Genomic DNA, 13,784 nt, shown 5'->3' on the forward strand with positions numbered 1-13,784 from the left:
AAACTTTTCAGAGAGAAAAATTGCCAGTGTGTTGCGTATGTGCCTACGCACACTGTACACTATAGACAGTTGATGTACACAGACACAAATCCACACATTGGAGAGAGACTGTGGCGCTGTACAAACCCCGTCTTCGCGAAGTTGGTCCAGTAGGTCATTACCACGGCACTGAGCATCACGTCGTTCTTGGAGAAGTTGCAGGGAAAGAGGTCGGTGGCCCCCACCATGGGGATCCCGAACACGTAGGGGATCTCGTCTCCGTGGGCCGCGTCGGCCCACTCCGGCCTCGCCTCCGTCTGACAGTGGTGGTGGAAGGTGTAGAAGTAGACCGGCGACTGGAACTCTGCGTGCAGCTTGGCAGTGGCGACGGCCGGGGCCACCCACTGATGGTCCGTGAAGAGCGCCAGCAGGGTCTTCCGACGCATGTCGCTGTTGTCCCTGTCGGCCCAGTCGGTGTACATGAATTTGATGGTTTCCCTCAGGATGTCTTTACCTGGAGAGAAAGAATAATGGACATGAGGATGCACTGTGCATAGTCATAGAGCTTTTTTACTTCCTGTCCATGCACTGCTCTTCGGCTTTACTGCTTGGGCCGCACCAATAAAGTCAGACCGGAGCCACTGCACAGGAGGCATCATAAACATTGTTTACTGTGAACGCTGCTTTATACTGCAAAGTCAATCTTATCCTATGTCCTATGGGTGATTTCATCACAGCAGATCAGTGATCAACGGAGTTCTCTGTTCAATCCATGACTTGAGTTCCTCGCGAGGTGGGACAATGTCAAAGCAGGAGACATGGGGGATGGTGGCTCCTATGGTCACATGGTCTGACCTGACAAAAGCATCAGCAGGCTAGCGCAGCCTGTTAGCTTGTCTACTTACGGCAGTAAACCAGTGTAAAAGCGCTTAACGAAAACGAGAACTTTCTCGAAAATCTACTCTACAGCAGAGTGAAAAAACGCAGCATCCCTTATTTTTTAAGAAACCCACAACTGTAATTGGACTGCAATCCAACAGAACAAACCAAAGAGTCGTAGCAAGCCCACCTCCTTTCAACATACATAGGCCTTTATGAATATTCATGCAAATGTCATTGTCATTGATCAGATTTACAAAGCTTTTCTGTGTAAAAAGTTCTATTATGACAGAATTTTCCCCTCAGATTCATTAATGTCTGGGTCTGGAGCCAAAGACTTTCACCAACCCTGTTCAGATTGCGATGATCAGACAACAGGGAAGCCGACATATACCCTTTGTGAGATAAAACGGCATTGCGTGGTCCTCGTGGTCTGTGGCGGCTTGATGAGACTCTCGACTTAAAAATGGCCCGCCGTCTTTGTCGTAGCTTGAACATCATTTTAATTACTTCTAAGTGCTGGTGGTGGAAAATTACAGATTTAATCTTGAAATCAGTGAATAACGTTGCGGTAAAATCGGAGTCTGACCATCAGGGTATCCATACAGATTGTCCACAAAGTTGGAGATGGTGTAGTCGAAGGATGCCGCTGATATTCCATCTTCTCCCTCACTGTCATCCACAAACTTCAGGCCCTCTCCCTGGTTGACACCCAGCAATATGTCGTAGTTGAGGAACTCGCCCTGGCGTCACGACAAACACACACAGCACAACATCACAAAGCAGAATGCGACAGTTATTAGCTCTCATTAGTGGCTGTCAGGGCAGTACTGTATTCACGGAAATGATCAACAGTTAATGCAATGGATGATGCAGAGAGAAATCAGTGCCGACCTGCTGCATGAGGATCTCGGGGTCATCCGGCACCACGTCCCCGTCCACCACGGGTCCAAAGGCGATGTGGTAGCGCGCGGGCTGGATGTCTTGGTCCACCAGCTCCCGGACGCTCTTCCTGCGCAGGCAGTCCACCAGCTCGGCCATGTCCCCCAGAGTGCAGCCGACCTTCTTCGCCAGGATCTTCGTGTACATGAGCGGTCGGTAGTTGACCGACCAGCTGGAGATGGCGGAGCCGCTCTGAGCGATGGCCCTCTGGAACAGACCTACGCAGAGCAGGACCATACACAGCAGATAGAGCGTCAACAGGAAAAAAAACCTCCAAGGTCACTTATTCTCTTTCAGCTCGGCTCAAGCTTTTCTTCCCCCTGACACACTTTTGCTGGCAGCCGTTGGGGCCTTCAAGGCTTTGCAGCGTGAGAACTCTCAATAATGCATATACGTTGGAGGAGGGGGGCGATTGTAGAGTTTTACAGTACGTACAAAGCAAGATGAAGCAGGTATCCTGCTGCGTCTCCTAGCCGGGGGGAAATCTTAATGAGCCTCAGTGTATGAATTAAGTGCTTCCATAACATACGACGAGAGACAGCAGCGAGAAAAAAATGGTGACAACAACCCTGCACGGAGCGTCGGGGCTTGATGGCTGTGGTTGGATACGGCAAGAAAAACAGAAGAGGAGACCGAGAGTGAAATAAAACTGCTCGCACTGTTGCACCGCTGCACTGTTATGTAAAGTGGCTTGCTGTCCCTCTGTTTTATCTGCAGATTCTGTCATTAATAATTAAGCCCCCCCATATTCTGCATGTGCCCCACCCCCGCTCCTCTCCCTGTGAAATCAATTAAGAAGCCTCTCAGCTGCAGCTCCAGCTCCACTGCTCATCTCATCTCTCCTCCGCGCACGCACACACACACACACACACACACACACACACACACACACACACACACACACACAACCTTTAAAAACTCTTCACCCTCCAACTTTTTCAGCACTTTGTAGTGTTGCAGCCTTCAAAAATCGAGCTGAGGAGGATTTTTGCCGCAAATCTACATATGCATAACAACCCATGATAATAACCTGGATGTTTGGTTTTCATTTGAGAAAGAGCTTACCACAGTATTGACCAAAAATAAACCTCAACCTCAACAAACCGAGCCAACCGGACCAAATTCGTGTTCAAGGAATTCATGAAGGAATGCTACAAACTGGCCGGTGAGTTTTGCTGCACTCTATTAAAATGAGTTTATAATCCGTCAAGTCGAATGCTAAAAATTGCACACAGCAGGTGTAGCACGGCAGCGTCCATGCAAAGCAGTCTGAGCGTTGTTTGAGCTCGTAGGTGTGAGTATTTGACAGCAAGCAATACAGCCAACAGCTGGCTACTTGTCAAACACTAACAACTTGGCCAATGCAGCACAATTACTGAAATGCTTTCCCATGTGCCCCTGAATATTTTCTGATTCACGATAGACAGAGAAGAAAAAAAACAAAGTGTCTTCCATCAAACGCGGTCAGAATGTGGAGAATCTGCTTCATCCGGCACCCGGATAAAAGATGTTTGTTTTACTTGACACATAAAAGACGCTACTTTATCCGCGCAAGGTCAGGACAGGACGGTCTGTCGGGCTGAAGGTCAACAGCTCAGTAATAACATCATCTGACTTCTTTGTTAAAGTATAAATTGTAATTCACCTTCTGAGCTCTACCCACCAAGATCACATCACCGGATTAGCGATCAAGCATCTGGTGGGTATTTTAGAGATCTACTATTCATACGCATACAAAAAAAAAATGAATACAGGCCTTAATACAATAAGTAGTATAGGCTGCTCTAGGTTCTGGTTGCCTAGAGGGCGGCCCAATGATGCTGCAAGATTTATTTATGTATTTCTTTTACTTTATTGGAGAGGGATCATTTGTATAGTGCAGTTCAGTGATTTTAACCCCATTTGAAATTATGTTATTTAGGATTATTATAATGTCCCAATGTGAGTATTGGTTTTATGGCAAAATGACCTCCTGTTTACAATCATCTGTTCACTCCATCAGACTGACAACCTTTCTTTAGGATTACTCGATCTTTGCAGTTTTTCCATGTCTATTTAAAAAATATTATATTGCTGCATATAGCAGATAGCTCATCTTCTGATTTTTTAATCCTTTCACTTGGCGAACTAATATTGTCATATAGCATTATCTGGTTTTAGGCTGTTCATTGAAATTGCGAACCTGCTCTGCGATGAAATACCCCACCCACAGTATCCTGAAATGTTAACCCCTCCTGAGCAGTGTATATGACTGCTTAAAAGTGAATGCACTTTACCCTCGGAGTGGTGGGACAGGATGAGGAGGTTCACACAGGCGGCACCGGCACCGGAGCCAAAGATGGTGATTCTCTCTGGGTCTCCTCCAAAGTGGCCAATGTTTTCATTGAGCCAGCGCAGGGCCTGGATCTGGTCCAACAAGCCATAGTTCCCCTTAGCAGACTGGTCCCCTGTGCTCAGAAACCCTGCAGGGTAAATTAGAAGAAACACAAGAGGAAAAGAGAGGGAAATCACAGAGTTATACACAAAGGGCATGGGATAACCTAATCCAGTGCATTTATTGCCTTTAAGAAAACAAAAAATCCCAAATAAACAGAGGATGGCATCCTGTCATCGTCGGGAACTTCACAAACTCCAACGCACTGTGAATCTGAGGAGATTTCACACAGACAACTTGCCAAATTACTCATTTTTAATACCCACACTGGAAAATGCAACACAGTTAAGAGAACCTGTCAGTGGAGAGAGGAGAGCAGCAGAAGGCATGTTTCACCTACTTCCAGGATACACATTTACACGGTAGGTGCACACCCCCAACAAGATAAAATAAACTGAACAAAATGTCACACACACACACACACACACACACACACACACACACACACACACACACACACACACACACACACACACACACACACACACACACACACACACACAGAGACAAATTCTTTGTTCATATGAGAGTGAATTACAGTACATTACACACCTTTCAAGCAGCGCCAAGCTATTTCACCCTGCAACAAACATAGCTTTTTGACAGTTTGGATTACGTTAATACCCAGAAAAGATCTAAAATGATTTCAGTCAACTACACACTCCCCCTGAATAGTGGCTGTAGGAGTGGAGGCTGTGATGAAAAACTAAAATATCATCTTCGAGAAGGCCAGCTTGGTTCCTGATTCTCTCTGTAACATGTTTTTTTCTGTATCACTCTCTGTGCATGAGCAGAGTTGTCCCACTATTTGCCATAACTGATACAAGGGGTCACAGTGATCTACTTTGACTTCAACTTAGATGTGACTAATGTGAAAGCTGTCTCGTCCTTGACCACGTGAAATAGGACTCATTTGCTGTGAATTTTGGGAAGGAGAAGACATTTTTTAGTATCGGATCGGTATTGGCAGATACTCAAGTTTGCAGGATCGGTATCGGATCGGACGCGAAAAAGTGGTATCGTCCCATATTCAGTGATAATTTAAAACCTGGATCGCAGACATTACCAAACACATACAGTACCGAGTGCAGCCGTGTCACCCAAATGAGCTGAGTGGCTGAATAATAATTTTTTTCCTCTTGACCGTATATGTACAGTAAAAACCTAGCAGGTACAAGTTATACCACTATATGCAAGGTCCTGGTGTCAAGATCACCGTCTGCATAAACCCTGTGAGTTATGATGTGTCTCTTAATGTCATAAACATACATTTATTCTTGTGGTGAAAACGGTGGTCGTTATTCACAACGCTTCCTTGTGTGGGAGTTAAAAAAAAGACACATAAGTGGGATAATCACTTGTATGATCTACAGGACGGCCGTAAAGTACAGTAGAGGGAGTCCACGCAGACAGATGGTAGCAGACAGGCAGTCAGCACGTTTCCAAGTGCGAAGCGCAGCAAATGAAGTTTTATTGCTAATGATGATAATGTGATGGTGGTGGTGATAATGACGGTGATGATGATGATGACATCCTGCCAAATTGACCGTCCTATACGACCATCAGGGTGACACACACTCACACATCTCATCTTCACACTCTCCACTGTACTTACACTACAGTTAAAAGCACTTTGACTTTTCGGGTGGGGTACCCTGACTCAATTATGACTCATATGACAGTGACCAAATCCATTCACAAATATATTTCATATCATTGTTACAAATGCTTTCACACATTTGGGCAACTTCACATATGTGAGCCAGTGAAAAAACCCCTGCAGCGGTTGGTCATATTTTTTGGATTTACTTTAACTTATGTTAGATGTACAGTAAGCTAATGATGCATCATTGCCCCTGGTAAATAGAATTTAAAAATATTTTAGTCTATAGTAATGTCTTACATTTAATATCACATGCAAAAACAACAAAGGCAAAAAGAAAAAAAGAAAAGAAAAATAGCACTTTTCAGCAAAGTAATACTATTGTCATGTGCTGGAACTGAGCCTCGAATCCATAGAAATCTCGTTAGTTTAAATCATATCAATGTCGCAGCAGAATTTTTTTTAAAAGGATTACTCCCGGTAATCAGGATATAGTTCGCATGTTTCAGTGTAATTGTATTATCCCTGGATCATCCCGGCAATTGACTGGCTTTGGGCCCGATGCGACTTTGACCCGGCAACGTATCGGCGCTGACCTGCAGCCTCTTATCAAAACCACAGGGACGTGTCTGCGACGAGGCTGCCCGGCTGCGTCGCCGAGCCGCCTGCCACAGTTGCCTGGCAACCGTCCAGCGCTTCGGGCAAAATGATATGGACGGACACTCACAAAAGCACTTGCATACACCAAAATCCAAGCACTTTCACATTCGAGTGCACAAACGGCCGCATGCATGCGCACATGGACACGCGAGAGACAAAACCCCCATTAAAGACAAATCAAACGAGTTCCCTCTCCCCCTCACCTTCTCCTCAGTAAGTTTTCCTTCTTACGCCCCCCCTCCCTATCTGCTGAGTGGGGCTTCCTACTGACTTTAGCGCTGAGAGCAGCATTTTATGAGGCTGAACTCATGCATATTCAACACTTGCTTTAGGTAACGGCCAAGGAACTGTGGGGAGAGTCATCAACCCCTGAGTAAAGATACAGGCTTGAAGACATGGAAATGACGGAAAGGATACCAGAGCAGTGGTGAGCGACGCACGGAGGGAAGTTCGAAATGCTCACGCTCCAAAACATTTGATAACAACCGCGACCTTCAACGTCCTGATTGCGGAAAAGTGTATTTCATGAAATCATGAAAGCATAATACTGACAAAAAAATGCATGTGGGGGGGTGCCCTTAGTCTTTCTCTGTTGTACACTGATGAGATGAGTCATGGTAAGCCATTATCCCTTATTGATGTAATACTGCAACTACAGCAGGAACTTCTTATCAGGAGGATTTTAATGTGGCAGCAGCCCAAATCAAAAAGATGCCTTCAGTATTTTCAACAGTATATTTGGTGTATTACAATGAAAAGCTCTATTCTCTACATCCTCTGTTGTCGACCGTCCCTGCAAAAAGAACTGAAGTGTGGCTCAGAGCCATCTGACTGTTTGACTACTGAGAGGCAAACATGCATCTGCAGAGTCATTTTTAGGACTGAACAGAATGACTGCAGTGGGTCACTGAACATATTTCTGTGAACAGAGGAGAAAGAACCAGGGGAGAGGGAGGGGTATGGTGGGAGAGATTAAAAAAAAAAATCCAGAGACATAAAAAGAGGTATTAAAACGAACACTGCCCAAAGCTACTGTCAGATCCAAAATGACCAGAGAGGTGAAAGGAATAAACCAAAGGACAGATATAATTTCACTGGCGATGTCACACACACGCGAGATGATGAGAGGGAAAAATCTGAGGGAAGTTAATGCCATTTTGATACACACAGAAAAGGCGACGGAGGACAGGACACAAATCTTTTTTCTTTGTATATATATGAGTCACTAACCTGATCAAACAAAAGTAGAGGCACTATCATGAAATTAAAAAAAAACCAAAATGAAAATAGCCTTGTGACTGTCTCCTGCACACTGCAGACAAAAGGACAGAGTAGATCTGATCTTTCAGTATTTATGAAGCAACTTTGGGAATTGTGTGTATATGAATGAATGTAACCATGGGTGAATATGAAGGGACCTTTCTTTGAACCATATGAAGCTCCTTCATCAATAGAAAAAGCACCGACTCTGAGGTATAAATAGTTAGCAAACGTTATGATCTGTTAACTCGTCAGTCGGAATCTAATCTGAACGAGCACGCAGTTTAAATAATAATAATGAGTTCATGCAGGTGATCAAAAACAGGGAAATGTTTAATGATGACATTGTTTGCTATCTAGATTGAGAGTAATAGTCGAAAGCACCGGTAACACCCCGGAGGCTGCTGCTTCCACAGTGTAACAGTATTGTATGATGATTGTACTGCTTTACTTCACCACCTCTTTCACATTCTTATAAGATTCTCTCTCTTTTTTTTCCTTTTCTTCTTTTTTTTTTAACACACAAATTTAAGTCCTTTCGCTGCCACCGGAGGTTCAATCTGAAACCCCACTAATAGATCCATTTCAGTTATATATCACTCTGTATGTCAAGTACACCCAGAAATGAAATTATATTGTAATTGGGCTCCCTCCTGTGGAACCACTGTGCTTTCAGTACACCGCCCATGGGCTTCCAATGTCATTGTATTTATTACCTTACTAATCTCATTCAATTTTTACTCGCTACACGTGTCCATTCAAAACGGTGCCAAGCTGTGCAATGAAGCCAGGGCTGCCACGCAAATCTGAAGTGCTTCACTGAACGTTTTTAAATGTCACACTGACGCAAGGCTTTTTCGAAAAAAAAAAAAAAAAGGGTTCAATTTCAAGAAACAAATGGTCACTGATCCGTCAGTAACAATTAAACAAGATCAAACCCTTGAAACAAACAGAGAGCAGACAGAACGTACAGTACATTAAAAGTACACTAATTTATTTTAGTGTGGATCTAATGTCGGCGGTCCCAATGTAATTGCTTCACTACAGGTTATTGGTGAGTCATATTCAAGTATCTGTAGTTTGAGGCTTAGACTAGTGAATGTTAGCATTATTGTTAGTATGTTAGTGTAGATGACCTGGTTATGGTTAACCTCCTTCTCCTTTAGTCGAGCTTGTTATCTTGAAATAGTGGGTTGTAAAATCAACAAAGGAATCACAGTTTTCAGACAGTCCCACTCTCTGACCAAGACTGGTTACGGTTAGGCTTCACAAATCACATTAAGTTCCATCTACAATCTTTTATACAGGAGCCCGCGGGATTGAGGAATGAGGAATAAGGTCTATAGGGAAAGTGACCTTAAATGATATCTGTTTGGCATTATATGTTTTTCAATGGTAGGGGAATCACTGTAGAAACTTTAAAAACTTATAAGCATCCACAAATTGTCATATATTTGAGACATCTTGACAATTACAGTTTGATTTAGATACTCTATGTGGTGTGTAAGATGTTGTGCATCAATATGGCTATCTGCATTCATTATCTTCCTTGTTTTGGACGACTCCAGCTGTGCCACTGGCTGGAAGCCGGGCATACAGATTGGTGTCAGTTTCAGTCATTATACCTATAAGTCATTCGTGCTCAATGAGAACTTTGCCAAAGGGAAGAGGCCGTCCTTGGCTCTGTAACCTGAAACATCACAATCACAAATAAGAACCAGATAGCAGATAGACAGAGCAACATACAGTAGCCACTTTTGCAGAGGCAAGATATCATGTCTAATGTTTTAATATTTCCAACATGGTGGATTGCACGTGAATCTAATCAAAATCACAACATCACTGGGGCAAAAGGATTTTAGTTTTCTTTTGATGCCTTCACAGTCTGCAGAGTGTTCACAGAGTGGGAAGACTGTGGCACTGTGCCTGGAGTGGGAGGTGCGTTTCATTTGTATTTAGGGACAAGTGGGTTGTGAGAAGGCAGCAGGCTGAAATTAACTGAGAGGGAAATCTGCGCTGGGCTAAAATATTGTTTGTCACATTTAAAAGGGATGTTTTTGAGAACAAGAGGTCAAACAATTTAAAGCACTTCTCAAGGCTTACTGACTTGACTCATGCTAAAAAAAAATTCATGCGCACGGGCTTGTAATTAACCACGTGAATTGTGTTTACTACATGAGTGCATCATTTTTCAATGACCAAACTATACTTAATGGGTAAATACAGGCTTTATGTTAAAGTACTCAGTAATGTGAAGGGAATTTATTGTGGTTACAATTTTATGAGGTTTAATACAAACCATACAAAACTGTTTAAGATAAAAGATGAAAAGAGGTAAATCTGATTTCATCAAACCCATTACCCCTTCATCAAATGGCATATCTGATCTCTGTGAGTTGTCACATCATCTCACAATATCTCTGCTCATTTAAAAAAATGCCGTATGAATTTCTGTGGTTTTAGATGTTTCTCTTTGACAATGTCACTTATCTTTTAGAATTGGTTACACAGACAGTAGGTCTTTGGTTTTAACAGCTTTTTTGTGGTAAAAACAAGATGTTAAAGCCAATAAATAAGGCTACAAGCTCCTCTAATCAATATTTTTGTATTAAAAATGGATGAAACGGCAGTGCGTACCGTGAAAAATGTCGCTCAGAGTGACAAACTCACAGAGAATTATCGCCTGACTCTGCAACTCAGCCCTCCAGAGCCATTTTACATCTTTTTATTCTTTTGGCTCTCCAGCCTGAAATGTAAGGGTTCTGGTTCAGTCTTACTGCTCCCATCACTCTTGCTCCAGCCGTGACAGGCATCTGTGAGAACATTTCTGAAAAAAATTTGCAGGCCTGCACCAAGCGCCAAGCAAAAGCTTTTATTATCCGCTGACTATAGTGGTGCGTTTAGCAGCTGAAGAGATGTAAATTTACTTCAGGAGGCGGTGGAGACCAAAATCAGAGTTAAAAAAGAGAGGACATATTGGACTCACATTTGTCAGGTGACCATAAACATGACTCCAAATGAATGCCAGCGTTGCTCTGTATCTGTCGGATGTATATAAGAACAGGTAGATCATGACAAATTTAAAAGGTGCTCAGGGCTGTGAATGCTAATGACCGCTACATGTAGTGTTACAGCGTAAACAGGCAGCTGTTTACACTGTGACACTACATGTAGCAGTGTAAACAGGCAGATGTTTACACTGCACGTTCACCATATCAACTTTGTACGGTGATGATATGTAAGTATTGTGTTCACACTAACAGCTTGTAAAAATCAACTAGACCATGAATACAGATTTTTTTTTACTGGTGTAATATGCAAAGCATGGTTTCATTTTGAACTTATCTTATGTGTGTTATATGAGACAAAACCGTTGAGCATCACCTAGCACAAAAATACTTCATACGAAAAATACATTTTGGCAGGATAATAACCAAACAAATGTTATATTCATAGCTCCGTTTATGTACTATGAATATAACTATAAATGTGGCGCTATGAGGCTGCTCTTACAGTACAAGTAAAAAAAAAATTTGAAGAAGCTGCCATTGGGTGGAAAGTGCAGAGAAACGTTTCCAGAAGAAGTGTTTCATCTCTCTTCCTGAGGTGAAAAATGTTCTCACTCTCGGAGCCACGACGGTGGGCCTTTCCCCAGAGTTCATTAATTAGTTAATTAGTTAATTAGTCTGAACAGATGGCTGTGCAACACATATCAGAAGGCTCTCTGGGCCCGGAGCAGGAGGAAGGTAGGAGAAGGTGAGCACGAGCGGCAGTCGCAAATCTCAACTGTCACCGAACCTCTGAACTGGGCCGTGTGCAGCAGACATTTTCCTCCTCATTCAACCCTTTTCACTGCATGACAGGGCATGTCGTGAATTAATAAGAAAACTACCAAAAGTATATCATTTGCAGGAAAAAAAAAAGACGTGTGCGCTGGAATTAAAAGCGTAAGGCGTTAGAGTTTATGAAAGGCTGCTCTGGTCACATTGCAGGATCTCTCATTTGAGTGGGTACTTTGCATCACTGCAGATTTTAAAAAGCATTTCTGACGGTTTATTTTTAGCCCGTTCCCTTCTCCCCCCCCTTCTGTTTCCTTTCCCCTCACTGTCTCTCTATGATTCTCCCTCGCTCGTCTGTCTCTATTTCCTGCCCTCACTTCTCTCCTTATTCCCAACTCCCTATCACTCTCTTAAAGGCGCAGGCACAGTATGAAATGAGCTTGGCATGTGTAAGCTCCTGTGTGTGTGTAAGAACAGGATAATACTAAAGATTAGAACATAAAACTATTAAAATACGGCATGCTTGTGTTTCTCACTTTGACTCAAATGCACAGTGTCAGAGTGGGGTGTTATTAAAAATTCACATGGATGGTGCATTATTCATATATATATTTTACGCACGGCCTGCAACCAAGTAGCGCGCGCACACACACACACACACAAACACACACGTGCACATTCGCAAGAAGAAAGTGGTGCGCACACAGGCAAAAATGCATGCTTATACTACACACACGGAGACACGCATGCACACACGCACACACAGGATAATCGCCTTAGTACAGTAACCCATTTAAAGCATATCTGTGAGTGAGAGACAGAGAGCACACGTTCGCCCACATACCAACATTTTCAACAACGTTAAAGGAATCGAGGACACTGCGTCATCCTTCATAATCGCTCAGCGGGATCGCTCTCCACCTCGACGTACATGCACTCTAATGACTTCATGTGTGCATGCGCCATGCATGCCCGCACTTCGTCAAACATCTCCGACTTGAATCACTGCAACAATGTCAATGTAAATGGGCCAAATTGAAACAAGGTGGAGCGTGTCTGCACGGGAAAGCAAAGAATGATGTTACTAAAAGAGAGCGTTTGGCTCGGCATTTAATTTAATGTCAAACTCAACAAACCAGATTTTCAAATTGTCAATCTCACGCTCAACTTGGTAATAGTCACGGTTTGTCCCTACAGCTGTGAAGAAGAGGAGGAGGAAGAAGAAATCCAGCCGAATAAAGCTGCAGGTCCAGGTCCTCATTTCACTTAGTTTGCCCTTGTCCCTCTGTCCCTCCACTGGCACAGTCAATAACGGTCTGGATCATGTTACCCTCTGCTTACACTCGCTGCAACTCTTGGACGGCATCCTAAACTACTCCCATTTCACTGTTTATCATTATTCTGATATGTTGAAACAGGCTTGGTGCAATAAACAAGATCTGATTACTCAACCTGGCAACTGCAATGACTGACACAGTCTTTGTGCAAACACCTCTAAAAGATGATGCCCAGTGTAAATACTTGACTCCGCTGACACCCAGCAGCAGAAGGGCTAGGGGCACACACAAAAGGACACACACACACTGACACACACGTGCACGCTCTAACAGGCCATGCAAGCACTGTAAAGCTCCAGCAGAATGGATAAATATAATACTCCAAGATAATCCAAAAATACACTGAAAGCAACAGACACACATATAGTGCATTTTCCTATGGCTGAATGCACAGCACATGCACTAAGTGGTCACCGGCTCCTATGAAGTCAGTTTTCTCTGCAGTGGTGCATTTTAATATAACAATTTATGTTTCAAAAACGTTTTCTTTTTCAGGCCAAGTGAACACAGTCAATACACTTGTTGTTTGCTTTATTAAGAAATCCTTGCTGCACAGATATGACATCCAGTGAATAGATAATGGTTTACTGTGGGTCTGAGTGACTTTAGCAGTGAAATGATAACTCTAAATTAACTGCACCGCATTGTGCGTTGACTTCAAAACTGGAATCACTGTAGAACACTAATTTCTCTCCCACTCTGATGTCACAGAAGGGCTCTTTTGGGGTAACCCTATTTTAAGAGTTATGACCAGCGCCAATTTAGTTTGGAGACGATGGAGAAAACGCTCGTTGCCACAAGTGTAACAGATGTTTGGCAAGTAAAGGCGGTGACATGTGGAAATATCGGTATCGGTAAGAGTAGTAGTTACCGTTTATATCTTAACGTTACCCATTCTTAGTTACCAAACT

The 13,784-nt window shown here is 43.1% G+C and overlaps 1 protein-coding gene across 7 annotated transcripts in view; it reads right to left on the minus strand.

Annotated features, from left to right (window-relative positions):
* nlgn2b (neuroligin 2b) overlaps positions 1 to 13,784 on the minus strand; it is a 125,675-nt gene that overhangs the window by 5,181 nt on the left and 106,710 nt on the right. For all 7 annotated transcript variants that reach the window (XM_047336901.1, XM_047336902.1, XM_047336897.1 and 4 more), the window contains 4 exons: positions 4,077 to 4,262; positions 1,753 to 2,018; positions 1,448 to 1,601; positions 127 to 493 (listed from right to left, as the gene is read on the minus strand). In XM_047336901.1, coding sequence (XP_047192857.1) covers positions 127 to 493; positions 1,448 to 1,601; positions 1,753 to 2,018; positions 4,077 to 4,262 — 973 coding nt within the window. The remainder of the gene's footprint in view (positions 1 to 126; positions 494 to 1,447; positions 1,602 to 1,752; positions 2,019 to 4,076; positions 4,263 to 13,784) is intronic.

This window comes from Scophthalmus maximus, chromosome 2 (genome assembly GCF_022379125.1).
Source record: "Scophthalmus maximus strain ysfricsl-2021 chromosome 2, ASM2237912v1, whole genome shotgun sequence".
NCBI classification, from domain to species: domain Eukaryota; kingdom Metazoa; phylum Chordata; class Actinopteri; order Pleuronectiformes; family Scophthalmidae; genus Scophthalmus; species Scophthalmus maximus.